The sequence below is a fragment of the Schistocerca serialis genome, chromosome 3 (genome assembly GCF_023864345.2).
Source record: "Schistocerca serialis cubense isolate TAMUIC-IGC-003099 chromosome 3, iqSchSeri2.2, whole genome shotgun sequence".
NCBI lineage: Eukaryota > Metazoa > Arthropoda > Insecta > Orthoptera > Acrididae > Schistocerca > Schistocerca serialis.
In genome coordinates, this window is record NC_064640.1 from 446,742,393 (window position 1) to 446,762,088 (window position 19,696).

Sequence of the window (19,696 nt, forward strand, 5' to 3'; positions counted from 1 at the left end):
CTTTCGCTGATACTAGCAGTATGTTGGCTGTACCAATCCTCGTGCAGTGATTTAGGACTTCCCTCCCCCACCTGTCGCTTTCAAGGTCATACCTTTCCTCTCCTATCGCCCCTTTCCCTGTGTAGGCCACCTGTGCTGTGTTCATTTAGGATCTAGTTATTTTTACTATAATTTATGACCCAATATGTTTGCCACAATCAAACATAGTTGCCTAAGATAAGTCTGGCACTATGATATCAAACCCATTGTAAAACCAGCAGGAAATTAAAACACTCTAGGTGAGATAGATTGCATATTGCATGGTCTGTTTATTTAGGAACGTTTTTGGATCCCTGTTGACCTGTGTAGTAACTTAAACGAAGCAGTTGACACGAGACACCGCCAGCGCTGTGGCCTGAAATTAAAAAAGTAAGATATTTGTTTGTTAAAAACGGTTTCTGACTTTTATAGCATTATAATTTTTAATCATTTTTTATCATGAAGAGCACCTTTTTTACATACATAAAACAAATGTAGTTGTTGTAAGGAGCTTGCACTAGCATCAGACAACATTACCAGGAATGTTTTCAGAGATCGTCATTCAAACACACATGAAGACTATCGTAGATGCAAAACTTCCAGTTTTTTAAACAGTTACCGTTGCATGTGCATGGGACAGGAACGTTTGTTTACCTAAACAAATACCACTCTGGACCCCCTACTGCTCCACCGGCCAAGTAACAGGATGCACGCGCTACTTCCTCAAAGCATTTGCGTAGCGTGTAGGGTCGAACCAGCATCCCCGTTGAACGTTGTCAGAGTAGGCTAAACCCAACAACACTTATAATGTACTACGCTGTTTACCGTTGCCTGCGTGACCGCTTGCGCCTCTCGTGCAAAGGCCGATAGCAGCTGCAAGGCAAGTGCTGACAGATGCTGCGGCTGCTGCCGTCAGTCAAATCACCGCGCTGTGGTATGCTGTGACCCTCATCCAACACCACGGAAACCACCACAGCCGACGTGATTAGATCTGACACAGCTATCCCACGTGCAGTACGAGCGTGGAATGGTCGATGTTGCTGATATTGATTGCTGCCCTTGGGCAGTGCACGTGCAAGAACTTGCTCCCCTTTCAGTTGCTTGCAGTGCACTGTGTGATCTACATTTTGCATACATAATCTGATCAAACGTAACAGGACACCTACCAGTGGGCATAAATACGAGGTGTGTCTGCCGGTCGAAACGCATACCATATTTAAAAAGGAAATAGTGACTAGAAGTAAAAAAGTTTATATATAAGTGGGATTTGCGTACATTTGTCTGGTACATAGCTCCGCCTGAGAGTTTTGTCGTGGGTAGTTCCTGACATCCACACGTTATTCCAGGGCTGGTTTCTCATCTCTGCATTTCGAATGAAGTTGTGTACATTCCAATTGTTTTGTTTCCAAAGAAGTGTAGTGTAATATTCTCAATGATTATTTTGGAATCATAAGACGATACGACAGTACCATTCCATGAGATAGAAAGCCGTCTCAACACCAGCGCGACAGTGACTGTGTAAGTCGCTAAAACTACGTACAAAATTCACAGCCACGCGAGATTTCCTGTTGCAACTCTATAAACATGATGCACACACCGACAGGCAGCGATAAAAGAGAGGGAAAAGAAAGGCTGTAGCGAACACACACACACACACACACACACACACACACACACACACACACACACACACACACACACACATATAGAGAACGATGCAGAATGCTGAACAAAACTTATTCATTGTCCAGTTGCGGTACGTAACATGGGTAACAAAAGCACGGTGTGTACGACCGGGGTATTTTGTACCGCTATAATGATAATCACAGCCACACAAACATGCGAGAATTCCTTTAACATACACTTTGCAACAATTAGGAAGTAAACAAATTCATTGAGGGAGTAGCGCGTGCATCGTGTTAGTGTTACGAAATACCCCCCACCCCCAATACAGGAACTATTGACTGACTGGCAAACTATCTCCCAGACAGTGCATTTATTCCAAAAATACATACATTATGGAGTTTTGGGCCATTGATCTATGTGCTGTACTGTGTAACACATTTAAAAATGCCTGCTGCAGAACGCATGTTCCGTAGAAGTGTGAAAGTAGAAACCACTCGTACTTAATTGTTTGTTTATGGAGTATTGTCACCCTATTACTGATTCCTCTGCACAAAAAGGGGGGGGGGACGCTGAATTGCTGAAGGTTTTTTTAAGTAATAAATCTGCCACTACTATGTAGTGTGTATTTAAAAAAAAGTAAACTGTGGCTTACAGCATAAAAAACTTATTTTATGAACAAGTCCATTACTAACATTTCATTCCTAAGATGAAACTTCTGCTACCTCTGTTATTTAACTCCCATCCCCATTCCATTTGCAAATGGTGCTTGGAATGAATGAATGACTGACTGACTGACTGACTGACTGACTGTCTGTAAACCCCCACATTTGCTCTAATTCTTGGATTTGTCAATGTGATCATTTCATGAGATGTGTGTAAGAGGAAATGTAATGTTGCACAACTCTTCCAGGAATGTACTACTGTTGCATGTAGTAATTCCACTTTAGGTCATTCCGAATGGTTATTTCCAGGTATTTTAAAACTGTGACTGTTTCTAGTGATTCGTCATCAATAGTGTTATCATACAGTACTGGATTTCTGTGCTTATTTAAGGGCACTGCGTTACATTAACTTACATTCAGTGTCAACTACCAATCTGTGTACCAATCATCAAATCTCCAAATGTCTTCTGGCAGTTTTCTACAGTCTTCTGGCAGAGGTATGCTCTTATAGACAACTGCATTATTTGTGACCAGCCTCTTAGAGCTTCCAGGATAATCCATTAGATCATTTATAATGGTGGAGGTGCTTTGCAAGTATGCCACAACCAATCACATGACATGTTGTTATCAGTAGTGACAATGTGCAATCCATGTTTTCTTCTTCTGCTATAGAGTAAATAAGTCACAACAGTAGTACCACATGTGTTTTGTCCTTGAAATAATATGTATTTTAAAACATAATATTACAGAAAATTTTGTCTGACCCAAGTTTAATTTTTTTTATTTGTGATCATAAATCCGTAATTATACTTGTGTATTACAATAATAACCTGCAATAGTTTTGTAGACATACTGTTATTCTCTGCTTCAGAACATGTACTTATGGAAGAAATTTAGCACTTACTACACCAGGAGTTCTGTGAGTTTATACCCATTTAAGACACTTATTCCTCTTTGTATTTATTCCAGGATTTGAAAACTCTGCACTGAAGATGAGCTTCTCCCTTTCTTCACTGCAGCCCTCTAGTGGTAATCTAGAAGGCACAGAGCATGTGAAGATGAGGGCAGAAAGACCCTATAACAGCCTAACAAAGAAATCTAGGTAATACCCTTGTCTTATACTGAAATAATTCCAAATTCTAATTCTTCATCAGGTCATAAAATGTGTGTAAAGGATAATGTGTATCTGTACCAGAATGTCTGTCTGGAGGAAACAGTAATTGCAGCCAACATGAATTGGCTTTTTTTCCTTTTTCCCCCTTTAAAAAAATGCAGTTTGTTGTATGAAATAAATACTCAGAAGTTTTTCACTTATATCAGTCTTTTGTGTAATTGTAACTGTGATTAATTCAGAAAATGATCAGATATGTAACTAAACGCATGTAGTGCATGTAGTAGTTTAGTAATGGAGAGAGAGAGAGAGAGAGAGAGAGAGAGAGAGAGTGTGTGTAATTAAATGTAATTTGTATCAATATTTTCTCATTTTAACAGCTCATATTGTTCACATTTGGTTCCAGAGCTTTGTGAGGATAATAAAACTGTGATCCGATCATTTCTGCACTGCTCTGTAATATTTTCCCCATGTCTGAGTTTGGACTTAGGACATTCTCAAGTGATTTATTTAAATTATCACATGTTAAATAGAAATAAAAACTTATCTCCATAAAATTAACGTACAGTATAGTAAAGTACCGCTCTTGGAGTGCAAGACACAGTAACACACCATAAATAAAATGTGGAATCATAGTTAAATTGAGAATTTCTTCTAGAATTTTGAATGTGATTGTAATCTGTGGTATACTAGTATAGAAAATGGATGTTGGCTTGTTATAGGCCGTTTGAGAAATACACAACAGATAACAACCTGTAGTGTTCTTAGTCATAGTATTTAGGGGCTCCACTGGAAGTTGACTGAATTCTATGTGCAAAACTGTGAAGTGCAACATCCCTTCTGCTGAGAGAACCTAAAACTTATTGTGGGGTTCAAGTTGGTAGAATGAACTGACTATTCTGTACACTGAACTGTTTGCTATTGAAGATATTCACCCACAAAATGTGTGATCAGTCATTGTGATCTTGTGTGGCAGAATGGTCACATACTGGTTTAGCATAAGGATATAGTGTGCCGAGGAAGTTGTCTCTACAGGTCTGTGCAGTGACAGTTTCATGTGGAGAGATAGAGTTCAGCACATCACCTTATAAATACACTACACCAAACATGGAGACTATTTTGTCAATAAGCACTCTTTGTATGGATTATGAGAAACTCTTCTCTCCAAACAAATATATATCTTGTATCACTCTGCATTCTGGAATTCATTTGGGAAGAGAGAAACATCTAAGCAGTCTGCTGTTGAATCTTTGTACAATAGTGATGCATCAGTCAACAACTGCATACTTTTGCATCAAATAAATTTACATTTTGTGAGGAAAATGAAGAAGAAATGGTTCTTCATTGTCAAACTTTAAGAAAAGTTGCAATGTTGATCAACTGTACATTATTTTGCTGTTAAATATGACTGGTTTCAATTATTTACATTTCAGATTGCAGATATCTCCGAGACTGCATCAGACAAAATATTTTGTGGGACAGTACGTTGGCTGCTTCATTAGTGTCTGCTTTTGCATGGTTTATCTGCACATACACTGGTTTCCATAAATTTGGTGTGAATTCGAAACAAGGATTACTTTAGGAAACAACTGACATGAAATTTGAATATACTGTAATAACCAAATGCAAATTAGCAACATTGCAATCACATTTTGCCATCTGTACATAGCAGAAAACTTCATGTCATACTAACATTTTGCATACATTACCCAGGTATCTCCTTTTTCATGACTGTGACAAGATCAGATAATAGTTCAGGTAGTGATGTAGGGCAGTTGCTTGAGTTGATAAACTAATAAGAAAATAATGATTATTTTCTTCAAATGAAGACAACGAAATCATTTATTTGACACAAATTATTTAAGTGTGCTTCTACTAGTTTAGTTCCAGAAAAATATTTGAAGAATGAGATTTTCACTCTGCAGCAGAGTGGGCACTGATATGAAACTTCCTGGTGGATTAAAATTATGTGCCGGACCGAAACTGGAACTCTCTACATTTGCAAAGGTTTCGAGTTCAAGTCTCGGTCCGACACACAGTTTTAATCTGCCAGGAAGTTTCAAAATATTTTAATATAATATACTCTTGTTCCAGGAATTCACTTCACTTTTGAAAAATCCCAACTGCTAGATGACCGACTTGTGAGTTGTATAGATCATTTGATTGGAAATATCATTTATGTGGTTAATTATTTAATTTTATGACAGTGGTGTAAAAAAATTCAGTTTTGAAGGTTATGCATATGACTATTTATTGGTCATATAATTTTATTGAGTACAAACTGCTCTAATCAGTTCCGTAGACCTGTGAATGTGTTTTGGCTTAGATTCAGTGGGTACAGGGAATAACAGAATAAGCCTTATGAAACTAAAAAGAAATGGGCACTGTGAAATAAAAACAAGACATTGACAAAAATAAAGGTAGTCTGTTTGAAAATCTTTGAACATCTGTGAAATCAAACTTTATTGCTGGGTAACATTCAGTATAGTTTTCCTCTACCCTGTACATCTCCTTAGCATGCTATCCTCAAGGAAGTCAAGATTTTGATGCTCAGGACTACCCTATTTTTTGACGGCACCTGTACTGAGACCATTTATTATGTGAGAAGGGTTCCTGTGAAGATAAAAAGCAAGTTTCAGCTGTCCACAGGAATGCTCAATAGAGTTCATGTTTGCAGGTTTGTAAACATTTCCATTAGGTTGATTCCTGCCTTCTGGAGTAAGATATTCATGAGATGGGCTCTGTGCACTCATGCATTTTTGTTGTGAAAGATGAACTCTTCACTGAATTGGTGACTGAAGGACTGGACCCTGCTTATATTGCACAGAACTTGAGTTGCTGTCAATAGAGACGAACAGCGTCTAACTTACTTATGTAACAGTGACCCAAAACGTGACTAATCCACGTTCCTGCTGAACATGTGGGGCTGGATGGCTAAACTCTGCATTGGTATCTGGCCTCCTTCATTACCTTGAAGATACCAAGGTGTCAGACCAATCCTGCACTTATTGAGAGAACTCGACACCTTTGGTCCAGGTACCATTTCACAGTTTCATGTATTTCATTGACAAGCTCATTTTCGCAACATGATGGTGGTGGGATGTCTTGGTCTCCCTCTGCAATTCTTAACCCCACACTTGTCTCCATTACCAGATTAACAATTCGAATGTGTCCTATCAATCAGTCCCTTCTTTTAGTCAAATTTGTTACAAATATCTTTTTTGGCACAGTTCTAGTCAATATTTCATCATCAGTCAAGATCAATCCATCAAATCTTCAGCATTCTTCTGTAGTACGACATTTAAAAATCATCAACTCTCTTCTTGTCTGAACTGCGTGTCACCCGTGTACCACTTCCATTCGAGGCTACTCTTCAGACAAATAACCTCAGAGTAGACTCCCTAACACTTTAATTTAAATTTGATGTTAACAAATCTCTCTTTTTCAGGAATGCTCTTCTTACTGTAGACAATCCACAGTTTATATCCTCTTTACTTTTGCCATCAGTTATTTTGCTACCAAAATAGAAAAACTCATGTACTACTTTTAATGTCTTGTTCCCTAATTAAGGCCGACCCACGCATTTTTGTGCGTAGCCGGTGACGGGGTAACGCGTAATTCCCCGCCCCGGGTAGACAGGTAGGACACGTACGTACCCCCTGGTAACGGCCAGGCCCAGGGAGCGGTGATTACCCGAGCTGATACCTTCCGAAAGTGCCGATTGGTCCCTCCGTCCGTTTGTCGGGAGGTGTGACCTGAGGTGTGAACAATCACCTAAGGCGGGAATGCCCTCAGAGAGGGCCCCCACAAGGAAGGAGCGCGCCATCGGAGACGCCGGTAATCATGGGGGATTCTTCCGCAATGGTTTCCTCACCTGTTGTTTCTCGGTCTGACGAAGGTCACGACTTCTCCACGGTCAACCCTTTCATTATTCAGAAAGGTGTCGACGCAATTGCAGGTCCTGTAAAATCTTGTTCCAGATTACGGAATGGCACCTTGTTGTTAGAAACAGTCAGTGCCCTCCAGGCACAAAAATTGCTGCGTACTTCACTGCTCCACACCTTTCCTGTCCGGGTTGAAGCGCACCGCACTTTAAATTCCTCGCGTCGAGTCGTTTATACACGCTCCCTCGATGGATTGTCCGACGAAGAAATTCAGCACTACCTGTCTGACCAGGGCGTAACGGCTGTTCATAGAGTTATGAAAAGGGTTGACACGAACATCATTCCAACCCGCACTGTCTTCTTGACATTTGACGAAGTTCAACTCCCATCGAAAATCAAAGCAGGCTATGAGATAATTTTCGTTCGCCCTTATGTCCCAAACCCTACGCGTTGCTATCGGTGTCAGCGGTTCAATCACACCAGCCAGTCCTGTTCCAATCCTGTCAAATGTGTTACGTGTGGCAAGGATGCCCATGAGGGTGCTTGTCCACCTTCATCCCCTCGCTGCATCAACTATATGGGTGACCACGCTGCTTCCTCTCGAGATTGCCCCGTTTTTAAAGACGGAAAGCTCGTCCAGGAAATCAGAGTGAAGGAAAAGGTGTCGACCTTTGCTGCTCGAAAATTATTCGCCAGTCGAAAGCACACCGTGCCTCAAACAGGAAAATACAGCACTGTCCTTGCTTCTCCTCGGCCAACAAAGGAGGCGGCCACGCAGACTTGCGACCTCACCTTTAGTGCCCCGGTCGTCAGATCGGCCAGCGCAAAGATCGCCCGTTCAACCTCACCACTTTCGCCTGCCCACTCTATGGCTCACCCTTCATCGGGTTCTGCTAAATCTCGAGCCCAAAAGTCAGACACCAAGACTTCGAAAAAAAGAGCATACTCGTGAAGATTTTTTACGTACCCCAACTTCACAACCATCGGTTCCTCCTTCATCTAAACATCATATTTCCAAGAAGGCTACAAAGAAACCCAGTTCCTCTCCTTCTCCGCCAAGGCGTGTCTCATCTACAGCACCACCTGGCGGAAATCGCCCTCGGCCGTCTTCTGTGTCGCCGAGGCGCACTGCTGGCGGCCGATCAACCGGCCGATCGCTGGTGTCAGGAGCTGCTCATGAACAACCTATGGATCAAGATCTTCTGCCTTCGGCTGAATGCCATTCCATGCTGTCGGTCGCAAGCTCTGAGCAGTCGTTGAGTTGACGGCAACCTTGGTCACATTTCTCCATTTTCTGTTCACCCTATGTCCATTATACACTGGAATATCCGCGGCATCCGAGCCAATTGGGATGAATTGTCGATCCTCTTACGATCCTACTCGCCGGTCATCTTCTGTCTTCAGGAAACAAAGCTGCGTCCCCATTTTCAGTCCGTCCGATTTGATCTCCCCTCTGTTGAAGGCACTCCAGCCCATGGAGGACTCAATTCTTCTCCATGATACTCTCCATTATCACCCAATCCACTTAAACACTTTCTTCCAAGCTGTCACTGTCCGTCTTTCACTTTCTGGATATACCTTTTCTCTTTGTACTGTATACATTCCATCGTCGACACCAATGGCACGAGCTGATCTCCTTCATCTTCTTGGTCAGCTTCCACTCCCCTATTTGCTGGTTGGGGACTTCAATGCCCACCACCCGCTTTGGGGATCTCCACATCCTTGTCCACGTGGCTCACTATTGCTAGACGTCTTCCACCAAGCGGATCTAGTTTGCCTCAACACTGGGGTCCCTACATTTTTGTCTGCCTCCACGACAAATTTCTCTCATTTGGACCTTTCGGTCGGTACTGTTCCGCTAGCTCGGCGCTTCGAATGGTTCGCCCTTGATGATACACACTCGAGTGACCACTTTCCATGTGTCCTTAGACTGCAGCCTCAACTGCCGTATATGCGCCCGCGACGCTGGAAGTTTCCCCAAGCCGATTGGACACTTTTTTCGTCTCTAGCGACATTCGATGACCGTCACTTTCCCAGCGTCGACGATGAGGTCACACATATTACCGACGTTATTCTTACAGCTGCGGAACGTTCAATACCACGCACCTCCGAATTGCCCCGGCGCCCCCCAGTTCCTTGGTGGAACGAGGCGTGCCGTGACGCAATGCGTGAGCGGCGACGTGCTCTTCGCGTTTTCCACCACCATCCTACTTTGGCCAACTGTATCCGCTATAAGCAGTTCCGTGCGCGATGCCGTCGCGTCATCCGCGATAGCAAGAAGGCAAGCTGGAAATTCTTTATTAGCTCATTTAACACCTTCACTCCCTCCTCGGAAGTTTGGAGTCGGCTTCGACGGTTATCAGGCGCGCCTAGTTTCTCCCCGGTCTCTGGGCTCACTGTCGCCCATGATACATTAGTGTCCGACGTTTCCTATCTTTCGGCTCGCTGTCTGCGATCCCTCAACACCCTCCGTGTCCTGTCAACCTTCCGTTTTCGCAGGTCGCTAAATTCTTGGGTCTTATGTTTGACAGGAAACTGTGCTGGTCCTCCCACGTTTCCTATCTTTCGGCTCGCTGTCTGCGATCCCTCAACACCGTCCGTGTCCTGAATGGTACCTCCTGGGGAGCGGACCGAGTGGTCCTTCTCCGCCTCTATCGCGCCTTAGTGCGCTCGAAATTGGACTATGGAGGCATAGTCTACTCTGCTCGGCCGTCTATTCTTCGGCGTCTCGACTCTATCCACCACCGTGGATTACGTTTAGTGTCTGGAGCTTTTTACACCAGCCCTGTGGAAAGCCTTTATGCTGAGACTGCTGAACTTCCGCTGTCCAATCGGCGAGCAGTCCTTCTGAGTCGTTATTCTAGCCATCTGTCTTCCATGCCTGCTAATCCAGCCCATGACATTTTTCTCGACGCCTCCTTTGATGTAGGGTATGCAGGCCGCCCCTCCTCCCTACTACCACCGGGAGTCCGCTTCCGTCAACTGCTCCATTCTCTTTCCTTCCGCTTTCCTAAAACCTTCTTGACAACTTGGGGTACAGCACCGCCTTGGCTCCGTCCCCGGATCTGCCTGCTCCGTGACCTTTGTCAGTTTCCCAAGGATGGTACCCCTTCACTTGTTTATCGTCGGGCATTTTCTGCTCTATGTGCACAAGTGAAGGAAGCCACACTTATTTACACTGATGGCTCAAAAACATCGTTTGGTGTAGGGAGTGGCTATATTGTTGGCGACACCCCAAATCAATTTCGGCTTCCCGACCCGTGTTCGGTTTATACTGCGGAGCTTTACGCTGTTCTCCAGGCTGTCCAATACATCCGCCGCCATCAGCGGATACAGTATGTTATCTGTTCAGATTCTCTCAGCTCTCTCCTCTTTACCCTGTCCACCATCTCTCTGGTCCACCGGATTGAGGACTGTCTGCACTTGCTCCACCTGGGGGGCGTCTCGGTGGCGTTCCTCTGGCTCCCGGGACACGTTGGTATCTGTGGAAATGAGGCGGCCGATATAGCGGCCAAGGCTGCAGTCTCTCTCTTCTTCGGCCAGCTATTCAATCGATTCCCTTCGCCGATTTACGGAGCGTTTTATGTCGTCGTGTTGTTCCTTTATGGCACGCACATTGGTCGACACTTCCCCACAATAACTTGCGGGACGTGAAAGCTCTTCCATGGCTTGGACCTCGTCCTCCCGAACGCGTCGTCGGGAGGAGGTAATTTTAACTAGACTCCGGATAGGGCACTGTCTTTTTAGCCATCGACATGTTTTAAGCGGCGCTTCTCCACCACTCTGTCCCCACTGCTCTCAGCTGTGGACGGTAAGGCACCTTTTAATTGAGTGCCCCTATTTTACTCCGTTACGCGCCTGTCTACAGCTGTCGTCTGATATATCGTCAATTTCAGCAGATGACACGCGCTCGGCCGATCGCGTTCTCGAGTTTATTAGTGCCAGTGAAATGACGTCAGTCATTTGAAGCTTTTTTGGGGACAACCAACCCCTTTCTGTAGTGGATGTTTAAGCCTTCCTTCTGCTTTTAGTTTCTCCAATTTTTTGAGTTTCGTTCCCATTGCTGCTGGTTTCCATTTTCGGTTTTTTACTGTTTCATAAGTCACGGACCGGGCGCTAATGACCATAGCAGTTTTGCGCCCTAAAAAACCAAAACAAAAAATGTTCCCTAATTCCCTCAGTGTCGCCTGGCTTAATTTAACTACATTCCATCATCCTTGTTTTACTTATGTTGATTTTCATTATATAACATCTTTTCAATGCATTCTGTTCAACTGCTCTTAAAAAACTGCAAGCCTCAAAGTTTTTATTTCTTTTCCCTGAGCTTAACTCCTTAAGAACATTTATCTTTGGTTTCCTTCAATGCTTTGTCAATGTAAAGATTGAATAACATTGAGGATAGGCTACAACGCTGTCTCACTCCCTTTTCAGCCACTCTGTACCTTCAATGTCCTTTGACACTTACAACTGCAGCCTGGCTTGTGTATGTAAATAGCCTTTTGCTCTCTGTATATTATCCCTGTTACCTTAATTTCAGAGAGTATATTCCAGTGAACATTGTCAAAGGTTTTCTCTAAACCTACAAATGCTGTTTATGTAGGTGTACTTTTTCCAGTGTTGGCTCACATGTTCCTACATGTTTCTTGCATAAAAACTGATCTTCCCTGAGGTCGGTATCTACCAGTTCTTCCCTTCTTCTGTAAATAAGTTATGTTAGTATTATGTAACTATGACTTATTAAACTGTGAGTCACCTGTCATCTGTCTTCTTAAGAATTGGAATGATTACATTGTTCTTGAAGTCAGAAGGTATTTCGTTGGTCTCATACGTCGTGCACGCCAAATGAAATAGTTTTGTCATGTTATGTTTTCCCAAGGATCTCATAATTCTGAGAGAATGTTGTCCACTCCAGGTGCCTTATTTCAACGTAGAACTTGCAGTGCCAGCCAAATGCTTTTTGTTGTATCATATCTCCCATCTCATCACCATCTACTTCCTCGGTAAGTTAATTTCCTTTTTTTTTTAGCCCTTCTATATATTCCTACCACCTTTCAGGTTTTCCTTCTTTACATAGTCCCAGCTTCTCATATTGAGCTCTTGAGTCTTCCCGGTGCTTCTCTTTTTTCAAAAGGTATTTTTAATTTTCCTGTGGGTAACATCTATCTTTCCCCTTTGTTATGCATGCTTCTATGGCCTTACATTTGTCATTTAGACATTCTTGTGTAGTCAATTTGCATATGCTGTCAGCTTCATTTTTAGATACCTAGATTCCCATATGCCAGCTTCATTTGATGTATTTTTATATTTTCTTCACCCAGCAGTCAAAATCGGTGTCCTGTCCTGGGTTTATCCATTGGTTTCAGGTAGGCCTTGTCTTATTACCTATTTGATGCTCTGCTGCTTTCACTTTCATCCCTTAAAACTAGTGAGTCATAATGTATTCTATTCCTTTCCCAGATTTGAATCAATTGTTGCCTAATGCTTCTAATGGTTTAAAAACCTCTGCCTTACCAATATATTATCTATCTGAAACCTTAAAGTGTCTGCAGGTCACTTCTAGATTTAAAACCATCTTACATGATTCTTTAGTAAGCATTAGTAATGCTAGTGTCGTCGTAACTGCCGCCTGCTTCACATCTGCTGTGCAGCAAGCTACGTAAATTTAAGTATTAACTGTGTTTTTCTTACTTGTCACTTCTTTTTCTGTGTGTTGTTGCTTTTAGGAAGCTTTAATTTTTGAGTACTAGTAGTAGTGTTCCATAGATTTCGTGTTTGTTTTGAATACAGTCCAGAGACAGTTAGTGCTTATTTTCGTTGTTTCCAACAAGAATTGTCTAGTAACCACAGTTTAGTCAGCTATCAGCCGCCTTTAGTGAATTAGCAATCTAGTTAAAAGTTGATTACTTAATTCTCTACAGTAAATTGTTGATTTATTAGGATGGATAGGATGTGCGACTGCTGTGTATGGACGCAGGAGGAGCTGGCCACTGTTCGCGAACAGCTGAACGTGCTGATGACCGCGATCAGCCATCTTTAGGCTGCTGCCTTGGAGTGTAGCAGCAGAGGGGAGTCTGGTGTGTCGCATGGTACACCCCAAGTGTTACATGCTTCACTGATGGTCCCTGCTGTCGAGACATCTTCGTGGGTACCGGGCGCGGTTGGGCCACCCTCTTCCCAAGGGGAGTGGCAGGTTCAACGACGTTCATGCCTCATGAGGTGGAGGGTCAATGTGGAGGCTGGTCGTTTGGCATTGCCCGCTCTGCCTGTGGGTGGACATGTGGCTGCTCCTTCAGCAAGGTCCGAGCAGGCACACAGGGGGAGGGGTTTATTAGTGATTGGGAGCTCCAATGTTAGGCGGGTGATGGAGACCCTTGGGAAAGTAGCGGAAAGGTCGGGGAAGAAGGCCGGTGTTCACTCTGTCTGCTTGCCAAGGGGTCTCATCCGAGATGTGGAGGAGGCCCTGCCAGCGACAATAGAGAGCACTGGGTGCACTTGACTGCAAATTGTTGCTCATGTCGGCACCATTGACTCCTGCCGTCTGGGTTCAGAGGTCATCCTCAGTTCATACAGGTGGTTAGCAGAGTTGGTGAAGGCAGAAAGCCTCGCTCGCGGGGTGGAATCAGAGCTAACTAATTGTAGTGTTGTTCCCAGAACCAATTGCGGTCCTCTGGTTTGGAGCCGAGTGGAAGGCTTAAACCAGGGGCTCAGACGATTCTGCGGTGGTCTGGGGTGCAAATTTCTGGATCTCCGTTATCGGGTGGAGAAATATAGGGTCTCCCTGTATAGGTCAGGCATGAACTACACGCAGGAAGTGGCTACAAGGGTAGCGGATTTCGTGTGGAGTGCACATGTTGGTTTTTTAGGTTAGAGAATTCCCTCCCTAGGTGCGACAAGACGCCTCCTGAGATGCGACAAGGTAAGCAGTAGGCAAAACGCAACAGGGAATGACAATATTAATGTGGTAATAGTAAACTGCAGGAGGATCTATAGAAAGGTCCCAGAAACTGCTCTCATTAATAAGCGCTCACAATGCCCACATAGTACTAGGCACGGGAAATTGGCTGAAACCAGATGTAAACCGTAATGAAATTCTAAACTCAGCTTGCAATGTATGCCATAGAGACAGGGGGAGGCGGTTTTACAGCAATAAAAAGTGCAATAGTATCAAAGGAAATTGACAGAGATCCGCAATGTGAAATAATTCGGGTGAAGGTCTTGGTTAAAGCAGACTGAAACATGGTAATTGGATGTCTCTATAGGCCCCCTGGCTCAGGAGCTGTTGTGGCAGAATGCCTGAAGGAAAATTTGGAAAATATTTTGAGTAGATTTCCCAACCATGTTTTAGTTTTGGGTGGAGATATTAATTTACCAGATATAGACTGGGAGACTCAAATGTTTATAACGGGTGACAGGGACAAAGAATCCAGTGAAATTTTTTTAAGTGCATTATCTGAAAACTACCTTGAGCAGTTAAACAGAGAACTGACTCGAGGTGATAACATATTAGACCTTCTGGTGACAAACAGACCCAAACTATTTGAAACAGTTAACACAGAACAGGGAATCAGTGATCATAGAGCAGTTACAGCATCGATGATTTCAGCTGTAAATAGAAATATTAAAAAAGGTAGGAAGATTTTTCTGTTTAGCAAAAGTGACAAAAAGCAGATTTCAGAGTACTTGATGGTTCAACACAAAAGTTTTATTTCAAGTACAGATAGTGTTGAGGATCAGTGGACAAAGTTCAAAACCATCACACAATATGCATTAGATGAGTATGTGCCAAGCAAGATCGTAAGAGTTGGAAAAGAGCCACCATGTTACAACAACAGAGTTAGAAAACTGCTACGGAAGCAAAGGGAACTTCACAGCAAACATAAACATAGCCAAAGCCTTGCAGACAAACAAAAATTACATGAAGCAAAATGTAGTGTGAGGAGGAGGGCTATGCGAGAGGCGTTCAATGAATTCGAAAGTAAAGTTCTGTGTACAGACTTGGCAGAAAATCCTAAGAAATTTTGGTCTTATGTCAAAGCTGTAGGTGGATCAAAACAAAATGTCCAGACACTCTGTGACCAAAATGGTACTGAAACATAGGATGACAGACTACAGGCCGAAATACTAAATGTATTTTTGTAAAGCTGCAGTTCCTTCTCTAGATTGTCGCATAGATGACAAAATGGTAGATATCAAAATAGATGACAGAGGGATAGAAAAACAATTAAACTTGCTCGAAAGAGGAAAGGTCACTGGACCTGATGGGATACCAGTTCGATTTTACATAGAGTACGTGAAGGAACTTGCCCCCCATCTTGCAGCGGTGTACCGTAGGTCTCTAGAAGAGTGTAGCGTTCCAAGATATTGGAAAAGGGCACAGGTCATCCCTGTTTTCAAGAAGGGACGTCGAACAGATGTGCAGAACTATAGACCTATATCTCTAACATCGATCAGTTGTAGAATTTTGGAACACATATTATGTTCGAGTGTAATGACTCTTCTGGAGACTAGGAATCAGCATGGGTTTCCCAGCTCGTGCTATTTGTCCACGAGACTCAGAGGGGCACAGACACGGGTTCTCAGGTAGATGCCATGTTTCTTGACTTCCGCGAGACGTTTGATACAGTTCCCCACAGTCGTTTAATGAACAAAGTAAGAGCATATGGACTATCAAACCAATTGTGTGATTGGATTGAAGAGTTCCTAGATAACAGAATGCAGCATGTCATTCTCAATGGAGAGAAGTCTTCCAAAGTAAGAGTGATTTCAGGTGTGCAGCAGGGGAGTGTCGTAGGACCGTTGCTATTCACAATATACATAAATGACCTTGTGGATAACATCAGAAGTTCACTGAGGCTTCTTGCGGATGATGCTGTAGTGTATCGAGAGATTGTAACAATCGAAAATTGTACTGAAATGCAGGAGGATCTGCAACAAATTGACGCATGGTGCAGGGAATGGCAATTGAATCTCAATGTAGACAAGTGTAATGTGCTGTGAATACGTAGTAAGAAAGATCCTTTATCATTTTGCTACAATATAGCAAGTCAGCAACTGGAAGCAGTTAATTCCATAAATTGTCTGGGAGTAGGCATTAGGAGTGATCTAAAATGGAATGACCATATAAAATTAATCGTCGGTAAAGCAGATGCCAGACTGAGATTCATTGGAAGAATCCTAAAGAAATGCAGTTCGAAAACAAAGGAAGTAGGTTACAGTACACTTGTTTGCCCACTGCTTGAATACTGCTCACTGGTGTGGGATCCATACCAGATAGGGTTGTTAGAAGAGATAGAGAAGATCCAACGGAGAGCAGCGTGCTTCATTACAGGATCGTTTAGTAATCGCGAAAGTGTTGCGGATATGATAGATAGACTCAAGTGGAAGACTCTGCAAGAGAGACGGTCAGAAGCTTGGTACGGGCTTTTGTTGAAGTTTCGAGAACATACTTTCACCGAGGAGTCAAGCAGTATATTGCTCCCTCCTACATATATGTCGCGAAGGGACCATGAGGATAAAATCAGAGAGATTAGAGCCCACACAGAGGCATACCGACAGTCTTTCTTTCCACGAACAATACGAGACTGGAATAGAAGGGAGAACCAATAGAGGTACTCAAGGTACCCTCCGCCACACACCATCAGGTGGCTTGCAGAGTATGGATGTAGATTAGCAATGATTAAATTATGCTCTGTGCAAATTTCTACCAGACGGCGTCCACTTTAATTTGTTTCACCCTGACCACATTCTCCTATTAGGTTCCCTTCTCTTCATTTTTGTGCTGTAGAATTCCGCTATCTCACACAAATTTTTGCCTTCGGTAACTACCTCAATAATTTCTTTTATGTCATAATACACTCTTTCAATCTCCTTATAATTTGTAGAACTGTTTGGCATATAAACTTGTAAAACTGTGATGGATGTTGCCTTCATGTCTATCTTGAAAACAATAAGTCATTCACTGTGTTGTTCTTAATAGTCCTCACACACTAAGATTTTCTTATTTATTACTGGACCTACTCCTACTTTATCCCTACTTGATTTTGTATTTGTAACTCTGTACTTGCCTGACCAGATTTCCTGTCCCTCCTACCACCGTGTTTTGCCAGTTCTCACCATATTTAATTTTGAAGTGTTCATTTCCCTTTTTAAATATCCTAGCATACATACTCAATTAAGGGATCTGACTTCCATGCTTTGACCCATAGAATGCCAGTTTTGTTTACATCACACTGAGTAGTCCTCGCCTGGTGATGTGAATGAGGGGCTGGCTGGCTATCTTACCTCAAAAATATTTTACTCAACGGGATGCCATCATCATCGTATAATCATATGGCAGAGCTGCAAATCCTTGGGAAAATTAACAGCTGCAGTTTCCCCTTGCTTTCAAGCATTTGCAGCACCAGCACAAGAAGTTGATGTTACAAGTCCAGGACAGTCAATCATCTGGGCTGTTGCCCTGCAACTATTGAAAAAGGGTGCTTCCCTCTTCAGCAACCATAGATTAGTCAAGTCTCTCCATAGATACCCCTCCACTGTTGTTTTTTTACCTTAAGTATCCCTGTCTGTATTGATGAGGCACCAAGCCACCCCACCTTGGCAAAGTCCATGGTTCGTGTAATAACATTAAACTTTTATGCTCAATTTTGTAGTTACAAGCACAGGTGGTGATTATGTTTATAATATTTAAAATTAATGTTAGTGATAACAGTATATATCTGCTGTCAGTTCAATGCAAGGAGATTGTCTTTGCCAATAAATATACATTATGAAACTACTGCTAATTTCTGAGAATAAAATATAACTTTGTGTCATTTATTTATTAATTTTTTTAAATTACTTTCAGAAGAGATCCTGAGCAAGAATCGTGGAGGCACTCCTGGGGAAGTCGTGAAGTAAACAAAGATGAATTCTGGGCAGCTTTACAACACAACTATGACTACATTATGGACAACAACCTCATTGACAGTTGTAAAGTATGCAAGAGTGATAATGTGGAACACTTATGGAAATAGAGACTATAAAATATTTTATCATTTATTATTCATAAGCTACATTTATTATGACTGACCTTCAAGAAAATGTGTCTGATTTATAAAAATAAAAACTTTGATAGTTCAAAGATTTTATACATAGTGAGTTTGTAGAAACTTTTAATAATGTATACATAATTAATTGGCATTGAGGAAATACTATATTCCATTAGTGTGAAATACTTATTTAAAGAGGGTTGAAGTTATATGTTGTAGAAGCCCAGGGTACTTCTTGAAGCAAAATATTGGCATCTATAATTGATATACATGTCATTGCTGCAGGCGTTTTGCATTTAAATAAACCTTGAAGATACCTCTTATAAGTAAGAAACAAGGTCATTTTCTTGTGTACAATATAGTCACAAGCAGAAGATGACAAGATAGAAATAGTATATTGAAGGTATTGAACATTTAACTGACAAAGGAATATCACAAACAACTGCAAGTCATCAGCCCTAGCACTCGATTCTGTGTGAATGGGCCATAATTCTGATAATATACCCTTATGTCCATCGGAATGTACAGCTTTCAAACATTTGCAAACACATGTTGTCAGTTGCTGTGTCCCATTGCAGCCACCTAATACCCAAGGGTGAAGTACTGTACAGTGGAGTAAGAGGTCCATTTTCATAATGTTGGTCAACCAGCTACCAATAGTGCTTCATTTACTGTGCCAAATTGCGCAGCTTTCTACCCTCTACTTCGAAGACTTTTGTGCTGTGATACAAAAATGCAGGGTAAATTAATGAAATGAATGAGTGTGTCATGAAAGAAGTAGCAGAACACTGTTTAATTGTTATCTTTGCTGTTGTACATTATTTTCTTTGGACTGGAAAGTTGACATTGCTGAAGTGATGTAAATTGGCAGGAGCTGTGCTATTCTTCAATGTGAGTGGCACAATTAAGTTGTAAATAAAAAATCATTAAATGCAATTCATAACAATTCTTCAGTTGCTTAAGTTTCTTCATTTTGATTTTGAGGCATGTATTGTTAAAATGACAATGAATTTACACGAGGTTGACATAATATGTACTCTTTCCATGTGCTCTAGAACAAGATTCCAAAACATGTTTGGCAGATATGACCCTCTTTCTTCTACTCTTCCTTCGCCTTCATCATCCCGTGTATAGGAGTGTGCTGGTTGTCGCTCTGATACACAGTATTTTGTGCTCGGGCTGTAGTTAGGTGGAGTAGTGAGAGTTAACCAGTGTGCACAAACTGTTGAATGCTGCACATTCAGAAGGTCATAACCACATACTATCAGAATTATGGCCGAAATTTTTGTGCGGGATTGATTTCTGGGGCTAATAGCCTGCTAGAGTACTTTTTGCTCCTTAGAATATGAGGTCAATTTGGTGGTTTCC

The 19,696-nt window shown here is 42.2% G+C and overlaps 1 protein-coding gene across 1 annotated transcript in view; it reads left to right on the top strand.

The window, feature by feature from the left end:
- LOC126470344 (uncharacterized) overlaps positions 1-19,696 on the top strand; it is a 913,419-nt gene that overhangs the window by 425,749 nt on the left and 467,974 nt on the right. Inside the window, exons 4-5 of the mRNA XM_050098134.1 lie at positions 3,276-3,408; positions 18,145-18,274. Coding sequence (XP_049954091.1) covers positions 3,276-3,408; positions 18,145-18,274 — 263 coding nt within the window. The remainder of the gene's footprint in view (positions 1-3,275; positions 3,409-18,144; positions 18,275-19,696) is intronic.